At 34.5% G+C, this 18579-nt stretch overlaps 1 protein-coding gene across 9 annotated transcripts in view; it reads right to left on the bottom strand.

Annotated features, from left to right (window-relative positions):
• LOC145277918 (ubiquitin carboxyl-terminal hydrolase 25-like) overlaps positions 1-18579 on the bottom strand; it is a 148272-nt gene that overhangs the window by 46446 nt on the left and 83247 nt on the right. For all 9 annotated transcript variants that reach the window (XM_080129983.1, XM_080129977.1, XM_080129980.1 and 6 more), the window contains 6 exons: positions 17758-17907; positions 8607-8707; positions 7354-7427; positions 4464-4591; positions 1674-1801; positions 1442-1537 (listed from right to left, as the gene is read on the bottom strand). In XM_080129983.1, coding sequence (XP_079986109.1) covers positions 1442-1537; positions 1674-1801; positions 4464-4591; positions 7354-7427; positions 8607-8707; positions 17758-17907 — 677 coding nt within the window. The remainder of the gene's footprint in view (positions 1-1441; positions 1538-1673; positions 1802-4463; positions 4592-7353; positions 7428-8606; positions 8708-17757; positions 17908-18579) is intronic.

Below are 18579 nucleotides of genomic sequence, written 5' to 3'. Positions count from 1 at the left end.
AAAAAAACAATGTTACTGACAAGTATTTTAACAAGCAAAAGTAAAAGACAGCAGGCAAGAAATTGTGGAATTTCCACAGGAGCCTGCTAGTATTTGTTTACTGTTTTGGGGGAAAGAATTCCAACAAAGTGCTTGATTACAAAGAAAAACCTTTTCAATATAAGAGCTTAATATTTATTAATAAAACAACATGGCCGACGAGAGCCTAACATTATTTACAATTTACCATTAATTGGTCCCCCCTTATGTTAGGCTTGAAACCGACAGTACCACTGTCTTTCTGACTTTCTGTACAATTTTTAATAAATAATATATATATATACACACACACACATTTCAACGAATTATTTACAAATAAAGACAAAATTTATTTTGATTCAATTTAGAATGATTATCTGATAGTGTCACCTAATTGTACACCTTGTAGATGCTCAGAGATTTGTCATCGGTGATGCTCTCGGTTTGTGTTCAGTTGGAACGAAATTCCCTTATTCTAATTATAAGTATGTTGTTTGGTTGCGAAATCATTTTAAATTCACAAAAAAATAATTAAAAACATAAAAATAAAAAATAACTCATTTTAAACTATTCGTGATTTTGTTTGGAAGAGAAACTTGCTACAACACTGATTAAAATGACACAATCAACACCACAACCAGTGTCAAAATTAAGTAACTCAAATTCGAACAATCATGACCAGTGCAGTGAATGTAAATTAACACAAGGCCACACAATATTTAAATAAAAATTAGGAGCACTTTTGGATTACATGGACGGCACCATTGTTAGGGGAGCGATAACTCCAATTTCTTCTTGATCAAATAATATGGCAAATAAAAAAAGATTTTTTTCTCCAACACAAAAATACTTGAAACCCAAAATATTAACTGTATAAAAATGTATCAATATATAATTGTAAAAACATTTCTTGAAAAGTTTGTAAGAAAATGTAATTTTAATAAAACAATTTTTGAATTAAAGTAAAATTGGATTTTTTTTCCAAGCAATTTAATAACTTAAATGAAACTTTTTTTCCAATTTAAGCAACATTGTTTTTTTTTTTTGTTTGTTTTTCTGAAATATTTTTTGAATTAAAATAAAATTGTCACCGTAACAAAATATTGTTTTAATTTTTTGACCGAGAAGCGCCACCTGGCAACAGTTTAGTGAAATGCACCAAAAACAATGGTGCTGTCCGTGTAATGCAGAAGTGCCAAATTAGACAATTCATTTATTTATTCGCGGACTCTTCTCATCTTGATAGTTGTTGTTTCACTACATTTTGGCCAACTATTATTTTTTCTTCAGGTGGCTAAATGTGGTAAAACAGCAACTAAGATGAGGCTAACAGTCTGCAAACAAATAAATATACAAATTACTCATCTCAAATAATCCAATAAAAAATAATATATAAAAATTAGGTGAATGTAAAATGACTCACGTGTCTAGTTTTGCTTGTAAAGTCTGCAATTGTTCACGTAGCTTTTTGGAATCTTCTCGTCTCTTTTTGGTTTCAGTTTTATTGATATGCATGTACCTGAAATGAGAAATCAGTTTATTTTGCATTAAAAAAAAATAAATAAAATAAAATAAATAAATAAATAAAAAAAAAATTTTATTTTTAATCTGCGGTTCAGAAGATTTACACTTTCAAAAAAAAAAAAATAACTTACCTATCCATAAAAAGAACTTGAGGAAACTCTAGTTTGTTGTGAAGTTTTTCCGAACGTTGTAACTGCTTATTGTAGTCGTAACGTGTTAACATAAATGTCATTATAGGGGGAAGTTTGTTGAACCAAATCTGAAATAGCAAGAATAAAATTAACACAAAAGGAAAAAAAGTTTTTGGTTACTGCCTAGAATTTCTCCGTATAAACAAAAAAAAGAATGTACATACCCATGATGAAATGAAAATATATTCCAAAAATCATATAAATGGATCAAGTAGTTTTTTTTTTTTTTTATATAAGAAAATCAAATTTTATGAGTACCTAAGGAGTGACTCTCTTCCCCACCATTTAAATTAAATGTCAAAAAACAGATGGAGATAACTCAATTATTCATTTATTTACTAGATTTATGTTATAATGCCTGCATATTCCCATTAATTGCTTAAAAAAAGTAAACCAAGTGTAAGAGGGATTCAAACTATTGCACTTAAAGGGACAGTTAGAATTAGATTTCTCAGTTGGAATGTATGAGATAGCAAGTGAATTTCAGACATCAAATAGGATGCCCCATCTCCAGCTAGAATAAAATAAGATAATTGAAAATAAAATAAAAACAGGACTATGGATCCTGATGTTGATTTCTCCTAGATTTGCATCAGAATCTTCTTAGCCATATAATTCTGACATGATTACATTTCTAGATTCCTAGCACTTGGTTGCTGATGTTGCATTATTTGGTGCTTTCGCTACATATTACCATCGTTATATTTTACAACTCAATCTCTGATATCTTTGTGTTGGCATCTTCCGACAGGTTATGTAAGCAGCCAGAAGACACCGAAGCAATTATCCAATCAGCTGTCAGAAGTTTTAGTGAAATTTTGCAAAATTCATTAAATCTAAAAAAAATATTTTAAACCAAAAATGATTTTCAACATGTTATATCAACGTTTTGAATTAATTGTCTAGCAGTTTTTGCATTGGCCTTTTCCGGCTACTTACGTAACCTGCCAGAAGAAGTTGATGCAAAGTTGCTGGAGGTTGGGTCGCCTACTGGATAAGTACCATTTCTTTTCTTTGTGGTTCCAATCCAGTGTGGTCACAAACATGAGACAACAAGAATTAGTAGTTTTATTAAAATCTCGGCCAGGATTTTCCTAGATGTGAATTCGAACTCAAAACTGCTATTCTTAATTGTGTCAATCACCCAATGCCTGGTTGAGGAGCAGCAGGGTGAATATCCACATGAACTCTTGATACATGTTTCTGAATTTTTGAGAGGATTAATAATTCATATTATTCGGACTACCCTTCTAATCTTGAGTGTTACTTTTTACATTTCGCCAGATGTAACCTCCAACCTTCTTCAAGTATATCTTGAGAATTTACACAGAATTTCTAATGGAACCCTTAATTTAATCCATGAGGGTAGCATGCTCTCGGCCTATCAGCCATGACAGAGTAGAAGTCCTCAGTAATTTGCAATTGCATTTCAAGTTTACCCATACACTAAAGATTGAACCTTCAACTTCCAGAAAAGTGTAACTTTGGACTGAATTTTATCAGGTACTTTAGTCATTATGTCATGGATTTTATCAGGTACTTTAGTCATTATGCCATGGATCCTTGAGGATACATCTGAAGAAGATCGGAAGTAACATTGAGTGAAACGTGAAATTAACACTCAAGATGAGAACAGTAGTCTGAATAATCGTAGTAATCTTGATACATGCTGATGCCATTTATTAGAAAAAGAGACCGACCATTGCCTGCCAAATCTTACTGCGGTGTTCTCATAACATTTCATCTTCCTCCGTTTTCATTATGCAATAGTTCCAACAAAGTAAAGAGAAAAGTAGATGTGGTTAGAGGTGTTATGGGTTAATGAAATAGAATATTAGCAATTTTTGTATATTGAATTAAAATATAGAAATTTAGAAAAACAAATGAAATGTTATTTAAATATGAAGGAAACATCCATAATAATAATCAACAGAAATCCTATGTAAATATGGGGAAAACATCACTGCAAACTAAATAAATCAGAAAACACACAAATTAAATCAGTCAAAATAGAAATATTGTCAAGAACAATTGTTCAAAGAAAACACATAATTATAAGAAAACATTAATTGATGATCTGATGTCGCTAACGACCAAAAATTTAAACTTTAATCATTTTAAAATGAATTGTTCCAAAATCAAACAAATTTTGTCATCAGTGATATTAAAATTTCACATAATCATCTATTATATAAAGGGAAAATGTTTGCATGTCCAGCTAAAACTTGAAAATGCTTAAACACCCACAAAGTTGTTTGAAAAAAATGCTTATAACACCCACAAAGTTGTTTGAAAAAAAAAAAAAAAAAAAAAAAAAAAATTGATGTAACCAATGTATAACATTTAAAATTAAAAAAAAAAGATTATTTTGAGTGTCAAATGGTCATCTAATGTTTTCAAGATGTACACAAATCTTTTAATGTTATTATGTAAAGGGAAGTAACTAATTTTTTTCATAATTATACAGACTCGAGTTTTGTGTGGGTGTATGTTCAGAGAGAGGAATGGGCCGGGCAAAGAAGAAAAAGGTGGTGTGAGGATAAAGAGGAAAGAGAGAGAGAGGGGAGGAAGAAGCCATATTACACTTTTTTGACTCAGGCAATGTCGGGTAGCCCTGCTTGTTAAATGTAAATTTAAATGATTTATTTGATTGATTTACAATCTAAGCCATTTTGATATTGATCGAATCATTAATGCCAATATGTTTTATATAGATTTTTTTCCTCTCACCTCTTTTGCTGGTGCTGACTCATCTGGAGATGCTTGACTCCCACCAGTCGTTTCCTGCTCAAGGCTTTCATGCACATCATGCACACCATTTACATTCAAATTGAATTGCAAAAATACATTTTCATCTTCTATAAAAAAAAAAGAAAACAGATTAAGCATTAAAAACAACAATAAAAAAGATGAATCACAATTTCATTTATCTTGTATATAAAGTAGAGCCAGTCAAATGGTCAGATGTAAACACAGTCATCTTTCTAATACAAAACATTTGTTTCACTAGTTATTTTTGGCAAATATTGGGCCATTGTTCTTTAGAAGAAAAAAATATGTTTCCAATAGATTTGATATCTAATCTTATTGGAATTTTTATTTTGCTTGGTAATATTTCAGAGATGGGAAATTTTCTCTTAAGAAATCCTCCCATTGTCACTCATCAACAAGCAGATTTTATTGATTAAGAGACTTATTTTTCTATGTACTGGTTGTTACTTGGATAAATGTAGGGTCCAGTAAATATGAAGTCCATTCAAGATCACATCTACTGATAAAACTATCAAAAGGTGTCCTTGCAGTCATTTCAACAAATCATTTGAAGTGTGGAGTTTTGTCTCCCCTTGTTAAAAATCACTCTTCATCCCCTACAACACCTCTGTCTTCCCCAAAAGTCTTAACAGCGACCACTAGGTAGCATTCAGAATTCATTAATGCAGCAGTGCATATTTGGAGCATAGTATAGAATGGTAATCGAACAAAGACAATTCAAGCAAAGACCAAAGTTCATTTGTACAAAATACGTTTGGATTACAGAAAAGATTGTAAATTTTATTCAGGATTTTATGGGTGGCATTTTTGGGGAAGAGACATAGGGAACAAGTTCTGTTCCAAAGAAGCACAGAAGTGAAGAGGACTGCTCCCCTTTCTCTATTTGATTTTTATCTGTGGTGTTATCTCAAAGATATTTCTGTCAAAACAATCTCCAGACAATTCCTGAACTGAAGATGGGCATCACAGCTAAAATCAAAGCAACGTCAAGAGAGAAGGATGTTTATGGTAACGGTGTAGAGAGATCGAGGGATAAGCGGCCATGACTGGCATGCACTAACTGAAAGAAAACGGTGGGTGAACGTGAATCTGAAATTGTTGGATTTTGAGGCAAAGGTTGTGATAATGCAAAGTAGACACAGCTGGCAGTCCAGAATAAATAAATAAACAGGAACGAGATTTCTGACTGAAGATCAGTTTGTTATTGGACACATCATTCGTGTGTTTTGAATAGGTGTTGGTTTATCCCTTTTTCAGATTTGTTGGTGAAAAGAAGAAGAACTACTACTGCTGATACAAAGAGTGAACATCTCTTGTCAATGAAAAGAAAAATAATCTAGCACTCCACATGAATACTGAGTGCTAGCATTCTGTGCGTTCTTTCGACACTAAATTTAAGTGACTGAAAAATAAATTAACTAAACAACACACCTTTCAGTATCAGAGTTATTTTGAAACATGTATTCAGATCTATTTATAATTGAACAGTGATAAAACAGATTGTTGGATATTCATGATTGAAACTTAGTAAGCCAGATATGATTGAAATTTATTTGGTTTTTGTCCAGAATTCCCCCAATATTAAAAAATGACGAAAAATTTGTATGATGTACGAACCCATGACAAAACGAAACTATCATATTTAAAAAATCATATATTGATCAAACAGTTTTATTTTTAAATAAGAAAATCATAATTTTATGAGCATTCGAAGAGCCACTGTCTTGCCTGCCATTTAAAAAATTAAAAAAGAAAACCTTCAAAATACAGAGGTAACTTAACTATAATTCATTATTACTAGATTTATATTGTAATGCCTATAAATTCCATTAATCGCTGCAACATAATATGGTGGCATAATAGTGTTGACATACCAGTTCCCGTTAGATCACCAAACTAAAGCATAGTTAAATTTGGCCAGTACTAAAATGGAAGGTCATTTTGAAATACCAGTATGTGCTCTCCACTTATCCATTGTTTCCAGTTGTTCTGGACTTCTCTTTGCCACTGGATTCTAACAATCTCGACTCAGGAAAGAAATGGTTAGAGAATCTGCAACCCTGGTTTCAGAATTCAGCATCATCCATCATCCTTCCAGGATGATCATATGATCTGTGTCATTCTGACAGACAAACATCCAAATGCTTAAAAATTATTTTCTTAATAAAAATAAAATTACTTGATCAATTTCTGTGATTTTAGGAATATGATATTTTTTGTTTCATCATAAAGTATGTATAACAGATTTTTCTTTATTTTTTTGATGGGGGGGGGGAGTTCTTGACAAGAACTGTTTATGTATACAAATATTGTTGGATTACAGAAAGGCTACTAAATTTCATTAAGGATTCCATCAGTGGTATTTGGTTGTGGTGGTGGTGGGGGGGGGAGTCATTCTGCACACGATGTATTGGTTGGTTGTTTTTGTTTTATGGCATATCAACCCTTTTCAGGTTATTTAATATCAAATCCAGTTATTTTGAAGAAAATTCTTTTAATAGAATGTAATTGTTTTTTTTCAAGTTGGTTTCCATTTAACCCATAGTTGGAACCCTAACAGGTACTACCACTTTGGGTCAGAGTGAACCTGGGAGCAATGGCAAATAAAGGGTAGTTCCAAACTCCCCAAAGCCCGCAAGCTGGGGCCTCACCATCAGATAGAGTTTAAGGTCATATCCAGGACCTGCACATGATGGAAGCAAATGTTTTGCTGTAAACTGTGATTAAATAGTCAGTTCTGCAACTAACATTAATTAGTATGAGCCAAACTTCAAATAAATATGCTTCTAATTTGTGGAGGAAACAAAAACAAAAGACATTTCATGTATAGTAATAACTTGATGCTTACCTTTATTATTACCAATTTCAGAATAGTCTCCATAAAACAATTCTATCATAGGATTTTTGGGTTCTTTACATTCTCTGCAAAATAAATTATTAAAATTTGTTATTCATCCCAAACAAAGCAAATTCTTAATGTCTTTAAATATTTACTCATGGTGTTTGGGTTGGTTTTAGCTTTGCAGAACATGATAGTTTTGCAAAAAGAAAGCAAAAAAAAAAAAAAAAAAAAAACTCTAACATTCATGCTTGGTGCATTTTAGGTCAAGAAACTGGCATCTTTAGACAGCCTGATCTTGTAGAAGCAGCCTTTATTTAAGGATATCTTATTTAGCTTAAATGTAATTGTGGATATGGCTTTATAGGCAAATTTAGATGACATCCATGGCAATCAATGTAAACTGCCGCTGCAAAGAAGGTGGGCTCTCTATACCGTGCTAGAAAGTTACTTACGTCTGAAAGTATCCTGTACCTCTACAAAGCCACCATTCTCCCATGTATGGAGTACTGCTGTCACATTTGGGCTGGTGCATCTGCTACTAGTCTCTCGCTCCTGGACAGGGTCCAAAAGAGAGTCGCCAACCTAATAGGTCCCAAACTGTCATCTAAGCTTCGGCCCCTGTCCCATCGATGAAATGTTGTATCCCTCTGCCTGTTTACAAGTATTTCAATAGTGGATGCTCTGTTAACTACAAGTCCTTGTACCCCCTCGACAAAAATATCCCCGACAAACAGCGAAGTCCCACCTTTACATAGTTGAGATCCCTAGATGTAAGAAAGCCTTCTATTCTAATAGTTTCTTCCTGAGAACTGCTTCCCCAACTGTACTGACATGCAGAAGTTCAAGTGTATTATGAGCAGACATCTTGCTGCTAAACCTCCTACATAGTACCCCTGCAACTTAGGTACCTGATAGTAGCGCCCTACATCAAAGTGGCAATGCGCCTTGTTTGGGGTAAAAAAAAAAAAAAAACTGACAAAAAAAAAAAAAACTGACAAAAAAATAAAAATAAATAAAAAAGTAAATAAAATTGTATATTTCCACTAATGGGAAAAGATTTTAATCCAATAATATTTTAGCAGAAAGATTATGAAAATTTATTTAAAAAAACAAAATAAAAAATATATATATATATGTATACATAAAAATAAAAAGACTATAAAAGTTTTGGAAGTTTTCAACTGTTATAAACTTTTGTGAAAAGTAATAGTAACCATACAGATTCCTATTAGTTGAAGAAGAGTAATAATAATTCTTACTTGCTACAAGCAGCTCCAGACGATTCTGGTACAGTGGACGGTGAATGTTTAAAAGCATCTTCAAGCCATTCTAAGAGTTTACCTTGAAACTCACTGATATCCTAAAAGACAAATAAAAAAGATGAAAAAGAGGAGCTGGTAAAGTTATTTTTTTGTGATTTGTTATCTCGTAAAAACAAAATAATTGGTATATTTTAATCAATACTTAGAATCACATTTTGTACAGTTAGCAATCATTTGTTTCAAACATATTTTGTAAAATACAGCGTCTCCAAAAATGCCACTAATAGAATATCAATAAAATTTATAATCTTTTCTGCAATCCAATCACATTTGGTACAAATAAATTTCAGTTTATGCCTAATATATAAAAATAGAAGTATTAATTTGTATTTAATTTATAACTATATAATAATATAAATATTAATTTTTCCGAGTTTTCCCTTTTTTATGACAAGTAGAAAGTAGACCTTAGGTTTACTTTTGGCAGTCTCGTAACTCTCGCTTCCCTTATTTTGTCCTTTAGTCTTCATATTCCATGAGCGATGTTTCTGACAAAGGGGGAATAATTGTTGTTTTCTGGGCTGGAATCTATCTATATAGCATTTATTGTTGGCTAGTTTCTTAAGTTTCAAGTGATATTTTTTTAGTTTCCTACATTAAGTGATTTGATACCTAGTCTGAAGCAATTTCCATAAAAAAAAAAAAAAAAAAAAAAATATTGCCTGATTTGTCCACTAAGTTTCTGTCATGAATATCCAACAGTATCTTTTATTGCCTTTCAATGATAAGCATAGCTGGATAGGGCATGCAAAATTATCAATATCTCTATACAATATACTTCTCTCTCGGCAATACCTTGACTTTGGTAGACTCTTCAGTTTAGGAATAGTTTGGGAACTGGTTTAAGATAACCCACAAAAAAAAATAAATAAAATAAATAAAAATACACCTGGAAGGTTATGATCCAATGAATATGAGGCCTATTCAGAGTCATGTTTTGTGAAGGAAATGATCACCAAATTGCCTCAACATATCACCAAATGGTGACAAAACAAAGACTGTTGAACATTCATGATTGAAACTTGGTGGACAAGTCAGGCATGCACTGAAGTGTATCAGTGCCAAATATGGTTGGATTGTAGAAAGAACTAAATTTTATTAACGATTCCATCAGTGGATAGAATTTAAGAAAGGGTTTACAGATTAAATAAACATAAAAATGTCTAACAAATTCACAAATATGTCGCATGTATGATGATGATGATGATGATGATGATGATGATGATGATGATGATCCCCAGTGGCAGGTTACTCAATTAACAAGATTTGGATTTTGGAGAATTGTTAATTAAAAGTCGGACTTTTCAAATGTCGTATTTTGAAGAATTGTTAATTCAAGAGTTAGACTTTTTGATAATTTTTTTTGTGTATTTAAAATTTTTACAACTACATCTATTTTATTGTCTCCTTTCCTTTAATCAGAGATCTGACATCTTCTGAAATCCTGTAATCTCAGTCTCCAAGCTTGTCAATCTTGATGATTGATTCCATTCAAATTCCATCATCTATGATTCTTGTTGACCGTTGGCATCCAAGTTTTTGAGATCATCCAACTTTTCTACAGACCCTCCCCCTCAAGGTCTATGCATTTTTTTTTTGCTATGAAGGAGTCACTTTTTTGAATGTAACCAAACCAATGTTGGTTACTGATCATCAGCATTGCATTAAGCTTTAGTGTATTACATCTCACAAACAAATTATCAAAGCTGACACACCAGATTTGATCTGCCATTAAATATTCATTTGATAATTGTTATTACGCTGAAGATGACTGTATGAGGATTAGATGTCAACCAAATTCACTTGCAAACAGCACCTATATATCCTTCTGGTAGTGAGAGATAGCTCTTGATATGAGGACTGGCAACAATTTGTGGAACTTATCCATGTTGATTTTATTCTAATGAGAGTTATAAAGGACGTTAATATCTCTGACCCATTTCTCTTAGAGCAACAAATCTTGAGTTATTAGTGTTTCTTTACACAAGAACCACCCTGAGTTACGCATTTCTTTCATTCTCCCATTGTTTGATGCAGCTCTGGGGAAAGCTTTTGCAGAACTCCCCTTCAGAAATCAAGGCTGCATTATCTGGAAAACACTTTCTTTTCAAAAACAACTTCATGGCTGAGAAGAGGTAAAAGTCAGAGGGTGCAAGATCAACAAAGCAGGGAGGATTTCAAAGCTACACACCAGTGTTTCTCATTTGGTGATAGGTGCTGTAGATTGGAACATTGTCTTGCAAGAGGGAGATACTTCTGTTGATCTTTCCCTGTCTCTTGTTTTTGATTGTTTCTCTTAATTTCCTCAAAAGTGAAACATAATAAGTTCCTGTAATCATGGTTCCCTTTGCGAAAAAAATCTATCCTCACTATTCCATCCTGGTCCCAGAAGATTGTGAGCATGACTTTGCCAGTGGAGGACTGCGCCCTTATTTTCTTTGGAAGTGGTGAGTCCAAGTGCTTTGACTGCATTAACTGGGCTTTGGCCTCTGGATCATAGTGATAGATCCAGGTTTCATACTGTATAATCAGTCTTTTTAAAAAACACCCCCTTGTAAACTTGCAACCACCTCTAGCACTCAACATATCTCTAAAATAATAAAAGGAGTCCACCATCTTGAGAGGGTCATTGTCCAACTTCATCTAAATCAGGGGTCTCAAACTTGCGTCCCGCGGGCCAATTGCGTCCCGCGGGTCGATAGTTTGTGGCCCCCGCCTTATTTTGAAAGTTTAATGTTAGTGCGGCCCGCGAGTTTGATATGAATGGCACTTTACAGTGTTTTTTGCAGAGCTCAACGAACCTACTAATCACGGTGGAGTATATGGCTCTCGAGGGTGGGACGTCGACCGGGCTTGACGCAAGCAGAAAGTTACAGCAGCGTTGCCATGGAGCATTTTCTTCCGTGCCTGGCTGTCTGCATGAATGGCTGACTGCCTCGTTTAGGCATACGCAGACATTCGTCCCAGATCGCGGCGTTCACAACACTTCCAAAAAAAGTTTTGTTTTTGTTTTGTCCAGCAGGACAACATAATCACAGTCTAAGGTTGCAGCATAATGTCATTAATAGTGATAGGACGATTCCTAATTTTTTTCCGATTCCGATAACGATTCCAGGAAAATATTGATTAATGATTCCGATTAACGATTCGCAAGTACGATTCCAACTCATACCTTAGCTATATGTCTAATTTAGATTTAAATTTATTTTATAAATTAAAAATATTGAATGGTGCGAAAATAAAATGTGATCAAATAAACCACGTGTTTTGTTGTACCGACCGTCACTAATAGACCAAGTGTAATTGATGTATGTAAATTCCAATTAAACTGAAACAAGAATAATTGAACTTTTATTTCATATAAAATGGTCACTTATTCTTGTTCATATTCGTATTAGCATAAAAGAAGGCTATTGCCAATATTTAATTCGTTTTTTAGAATATATTTTAAATTTCTAAAAAAACAAAAAGAATGAAAAATAAGAATCCATTTCTGGTTATGTTAAAACTAAATTTATCTTGTTTTGGAGTTTTGTTTTGATTTTGTTTTTAGTTTCAAAAGTTTTAACTTCCTCAATCTGAAATAAAACAAGGAAGGGATGGGCTCAGTGGTGGCAATAGGGGTTTATCCCTTTGAAGTTAGTTGTCTACCGACTGTCCGTCCAGTTTTTGCCCAGAATAGTTTTTGCTATCATAAAGTAATGGATGTCGCTAAGATTAAAATTAGGGTATATGCATTTTAATTTTTTTTTATATGTTGAAATAGATAAATATAATCTTTCTTTCTCAAGTTCATTTTTAGAAAAATGACAAATGCTTTGCGGACTTTTTGCACCTCCTTTCGTCAAATTTATACACTATATATACATTTGATAGACATATAGACAATTTCAACATACAAATATAATTCTTTTCAAGTTGAACTTCCTCTCTCCTGCTATTTACTACTAACTCTCTCCCTCCCTTTCCCCCTCTCTCTCTTTCTCTGACCCCGATCCGACTTAATGAACTTACAACCTCAACGAACCAACAAACAATTTTAACCAGGCTTGAAGAAAGGAAAAGAAAGATATTTTGGAGTTTTCCTGGAAAATTACAAGTAACTGTCAAATTTACGTCGCAAACACTTTAAAAGAGAACCGTAGATGTGAGTAAAATAAACCACATTTTTTTCCACCTTTCTTCAGTTAAAAAAAATACTTCAATATCTTACATACACACACACAAAAAAAAGTTTTTTGTGCGTCGGCTAAACACTTGATTGAAACTTTAGTGCGACAGCGACATCAAGCGGGATCATATATATTACAGCCCCAAACATGTCTTTTTCAAAGCCTGCAGTGAAGAGAAAGGTTGGTGATGAGCATAGACAATTTCAGGAAAAGTGGGAAATGCAATATTTCTTTATTGAGCACAGGGACACTCCGACTTGTCTTATTTGCACTGAGAAAGTTGCGGTGCACAAGGAATATAATTTGAAACGTCATTACACAACTCGACATGCTGAGGAGTATGCAAAATACCAGGAAGATGAGAGAGCCAACTGGGTTGCCAATCTTAAAGCATGTCTACTGAGGCAACAAGATTTCTTCAAGAAAGCTACCAAAGAGAATAATGAAGCAATCGAAGCAAGCTACGTGCTTAGTGAGATGATTGCTAAGGCGGGAAAGCCATTCACAGAAGGTGAATTTGTCAAAAAGTGCATACTACAGGCTGCAAGTATTGTCTGTCCAGAAAAGAAAGGTCAGTTTAGCAACATAAGCCTTTCTGTCAACACTGTGGCAGAGCGTATTTCTGACCTGTCAAGTGACATTTATGATCAACTATGTGAGAAAGCCAAATGTTTCAGTGTATACTCAGTCACTCTTGATGAGACCACAGACATCACCGATACTGCCCAGCTCGCAATCTATATCCGTGGTGTGGATGACAATTTTGAAGTGATGGAGGAGTTGCTCACAGTACTTCCAATGCACGACCAGACCACTGATCAGGAGATATTTCACCAGCTGTGTGATGCCATTGAGAATGCCGGTTTGCCATGGAAGAGGTTTGTTGGAATTACTACAGATGGAGCCCCATCAATGACAGGGAGGAAAAATGGACTGGTGGCACTTGTTAAAAAAAAACTAGAAGAGGAGGGTGTGGAGGAGGCCATTGCTCTTCACTGCATTATTCATCAGCAGGCCCTTTGCAGCAAATGCCTCAAGTTTGATAATGTGATGTCTGTGGTTGTGAAATGCATCAACCAAATCAGATCCAAGGGCTTAAAGCACCGAAGGTTCTGTGCTTTTTTTTAGAGGAAATGGAGTCAGAATATGGGGATGTGCTTTACTTCACCGAGGTACGTTGGCTCAGCAGGGGAAAAGTATTGAGGAGATTTTTCGAGCTGAGGGAAGAAGGAGAAGCCTTCATGGAGAAAGATGGGGTGGCTGTTCCTGTGCTAAGTGATCCCAAATGGCTCATGGACTTGGCTTTTCTTGTTGACATCACACATGAGCTTAATGCACTGAACAAGAAGTTACAAGGCCAGGGAAACTTGTCAGTGCTGCATATTACAACATTAGAGCATTCTCCACAAAGCTTATGTTATGGAAAGCCCAGCTCTCTCAGAAAAACCTGTGCCATTTCCCAACATGCAAGGCACTTGTAGATGCAGGCACACCATTCAGTGGCCAGAAGTATGTTGATGCCATTTTGAAGCTTCAGGAGGAATTTGATCACAGATTTGCAGACTTCAAGACGCACAAAGCCACATTTCAAATGTTAGTGGACCCCTTCTCCTTTGATGTGCAAGATGCCCCACCTGTGCTTCAAATGGAGCTCATTGACCTGCAGTGCAACTCTGAACTGAAAGCGAAGTTCAGGGAGATGAATAGGAAAGTAGACATGCTTGGGCAAATTTTGAGAGAATTGACCCCCAGCTTCCCTGAGCTTTCCCGAATGTTCAAGCGGACCATGTGCCTTTTTGGGAGCACATACTTGTGCGAAAAGCTCTTTTCCATCTTGAACTTCAATAAGTCCAAGTATAGGTCCAGACTTACTGATGATCATCTTCAAGCCATACTAAGAGTCTCAACTGCCTCCTCCCTCAAGCCAAATGTTGCTCAGCTCTGCGAGAGAAAGCGCTGCCAGGTCTCTAGCAGCAAGATGTAGGCAAGAGAAGCCACGTTCAGAAGATAAGTACATGTTCTCAAATGTTCCACTCATGTTCAGGACAATTCATGTTCAGAAGAAGGTTAAAGAACTGTTAATACAGACGTTTCAATCCTAATTTTTATTTTATTTATTTATTCATTACTGATTGATTGAATGATTGATTGATTTTATTCATTTCTTATTTATTTTCTTATTCATTTGTTTATTGATTTTTTTTCATCTTATTTTGTGTTAAAAAATAAAAATAAAGACATTTGAGAAGATTAGAATTTTTTTTAGTTTTTTTTCTTGTGGAAAACCTGATGCGGCCCAGCCTCACCCAGCCTCAGCCTCCAGCGGCCCTCAGCTAAATTGAGTTTGAGACCCCTGATCTAAATGAAAGGTTGGCACTTTAGTGGGTTTGTTCACACTTATAATTGGGGTTTAGTGCCAGTTTTCAGGACAAGCAAGTACACTATTGTGGGCCCATAATGGACTGCATTGTATGGCACTGCTTCTTGCACACAGTGCATGGATATTGATAAGAATCTTCCAGCTGTTGTAGTTCAGGGCAACTGACCATCACTTTTGTCTTTCACTGTCTTAATTTCCACAAGACTATTCCACATTTTCAATTTCTCAAGTAATTGGTTCATTATATCATACAGCAACTTCCAGTGGGATCCTGAACAGAATACTCTAAAAAGGGCCTAAAAGGACAATGATGTTAGATACATTATCAAAATAATAGGGTTAATCGAAAACTGGAGAATTATCATTCTTGGAAAAAACGATATGCTATGACAGTTTTCGAAGGTAAACATGTCTCTTGCATCATATACTTAAATCGCATCACAGACGCATCCCCTTGGTTTTTACCTTACTATTTTGCTCTGTTAAGTTGTTGAATAAATCTGTTAAAGATTAAACTTCATCCTCATTTTTGAGTTGGTATTAATGTTATGGAGTCCATGATATGAATAGTGCGATTAGTGCGGGATGAGAGTCATAGAAGCCGGCGACACTGCTCTAACATGTGAATGCGCTTGAATGCAGGTGCATCTGGTTCGAGATCAAGCACACACACCCCATCCCCAATATAAAAAGGAAGGAGCATGTAATTAGAGTCAGTCTACAGTCTTCAGTTTGAGTTTCCGAATCAGACAAACACAGTCGTCAAAAGATAAATATTCTTGTGGAGTGACGAGAGGTAGCAATGTATGGAAGATGAATCAGAAAAATTCCCACTCTCTAAGGATAGGCAGAGAACAGGGGTGCGACATTTGACTGTGAAACAAATAAATTTTAATTGTCCAGAGAATGAGACTTGCGTTGTCGTAATAAGATTTTGTTCCAGTGTAGCCGACAATGTCAAGAAGATATGAAAAGGTACATTCTGCTTTTATTTTTATAACCCCCCCCCACCCCCAAGGGCTGATTTGCCATAAATATTAGCATTGACTCAAAATAAGCAGATACCATCCTTCCCACCCCATATATTTCCCTACAACAGAATATTAAACCAATAACCTGTATCATCAGATCTAGCAGATGCATACAGGAATGGGAGGGAGGTTGAAGGATTCCTATTGTTAATATCAATTATGTCTGAATTTAATGAATCTTGCAATTCAGACGTCTTCACTAAGTGGTTCAATCAGAATTTTTTTCATAATATACTAACGATCACCACTTATCAAGATGCAAAGGAGATTCGAGGATAAAGAGTACTGAACTTGTCATGTGGACAGTGAGACAGCACTGCGAGAACTGGAAATAGTGATTGAAACTGTGCAGAAGATTATTTAAGAGGACCGTTCAACAAGAATTTGTTAACATTGGACTTGAAAAACACCATGTCGCAGGCAGTTGGGGAGCAAACCAGTGGTATTGTATTATACAGATAAGTAGTTTTTCAAAAGAAACTTTGCTCATGAATTGATCAAGCTGCAGTTTGCATCCCAAACACTGGCATGGAATACATTGTCAATTGCACAATAAAGTGACCATTTCTATTTACTGATTGCCTCTAACTCCATTTTCTGTAGTTATTGCAAGGTTTATTCTCTGCCTATACAATACACTAACTTCTAACTGACCTTCGCTTTTTTTCCCCCCTCTCAGAAACTTCCTCTCCTCCAATGCTCACTCACAATTCCTTTTCTTCTCATTTTTTTCCCCCTTTCCTTCCTTTTTCCTATTTCCCCTCTCACTACCTATTCCAGAATATACTCTTAGCATCTTGCATTTTATATGGCACCCTTTATGTACAACCGATTTAGGCATGACAAATGTATGACAACTATTCCTGCTACTTTTCAAGACACGTCATTCAAGCAACCTGTGACAATAGTTAACCACTTATGCTAAAACATCAAAAGATATTTGCCAAAATAATAAACTCAGTTTTTTTAAATGGGGGGGGGGATCAATTTTAATTTACATGAACTGGCATAATGTTTTTGTTTCCCAATAAAAATCTTTTTAAAATAAAATGTTTTTTCAATTTTTTTACATTTTAGGAGAACTATTAAAAACTGTTTTGAAAGCTAAAGTAATATTAGAAAAAAAAAAACAAACAAAAAAACAACTGAGTTTATTCATCTTATTGTCTTTATGAATTATTTCTAACCATTATCATGGTCTTTTCTGGCAACCTTTTCCTTTTTATGAATCACTTTCTGACGCTCCCTAATGCCCTGGCACTTGGGGAGGGGGCATCTACACTATCACACCAAGGAGAAAAACCAGCAACAAAAGAACAGCATTTAGACGTTATTTTAAGGCATATTTTTTAAAAATTTCCTTATAAAATCATTCCATCAACAAAACTTGGTTTAATATACTTTGTCTTGTATTCTCTCCTTTTAAAAAAAAAACAAAAAAAAACAAAAGAAAACAATACAGTATTATGAAATTAAAAAATATATCAATTTTAAAAATGACAAACCTGTTGGCTATCTGACACTCCTGTGTGAGATCGAAAACCTTCTTTCAAAATCTCAACTGCTTTTGAAGGATCCACATACTTTCGATAAGAACCAATCATCAAACCAAAGAGGTTTCTTAGTTCTTCTGTGAAACGCAAACTACGTGTCTCCTGAAATGATAAATATGCATTAAAGTTATATTTTACAAAACATCATTAACTCCACAGGTTTTATAAAGTGTTAAGTTAAATTTTAACTCTGATAAGATTACAGTTTTGAAAAACAAAGTATGGGAAATGGTGACATGAATAATGAAGTGAACTGACAACCTCAGTGTGTCTTTTATAAATTGTATACTTTAATCTATTCTATAAAAGGCAAATGTCTGTATGTGAAAATGAAACTTGGAAAAATACACAAGAAACACAAACCATTAGAAGATAACGAGATATCTGTTTCAATACAGATTGTAAACTGCAGAAGTACGAAAGCAACTATACATAATTTTTTATGACATATTAAGGGGAGAGGATATAAAACTAGGGAGGCCTCCAAAATGCTGCTGAAACTACTTCTGTTAGAGTCTTTTAGTGTTGTATAATGAAAACTAAATCCCTCCACTCTCAGTTAATCTGGTCAGATTAGTTAAAGATCAGTCACAGGCATTTATAATTTATTGATTACTAGCTTGATATCTAAGGACAAAAGCCCAACATTAGTGTCCACAGGCCATTACTGTTACTCACTAACTTACTATGTAACTGCTGATTATTTAAAACTGCCCTTCGCTCCCAAACAAATTTTACTTAACCCACCAGACACTTTGGTATCTCTCAGTTCAC

This window comes from Euprymna scolopes, chromosome 6, assembly GCF_053919585.1.
Source record: "Euprymna scolopes isolate OS-2025 chromosome 6, ASM5391958v1, whole genome shotgun sequence".
Classification (NCBI taxonomy): Eukaryota; Metazoa; Mollusca; class Cephalopoda; order Sepiida; family Sepiolidae; genus Euprymna; species Euprymna scolopes.
The sequence above is the reverse complement of the archived record's forward strand: the minus strand, read 5'-3'. Positions and strand labels throughout refer to the sequence as shown.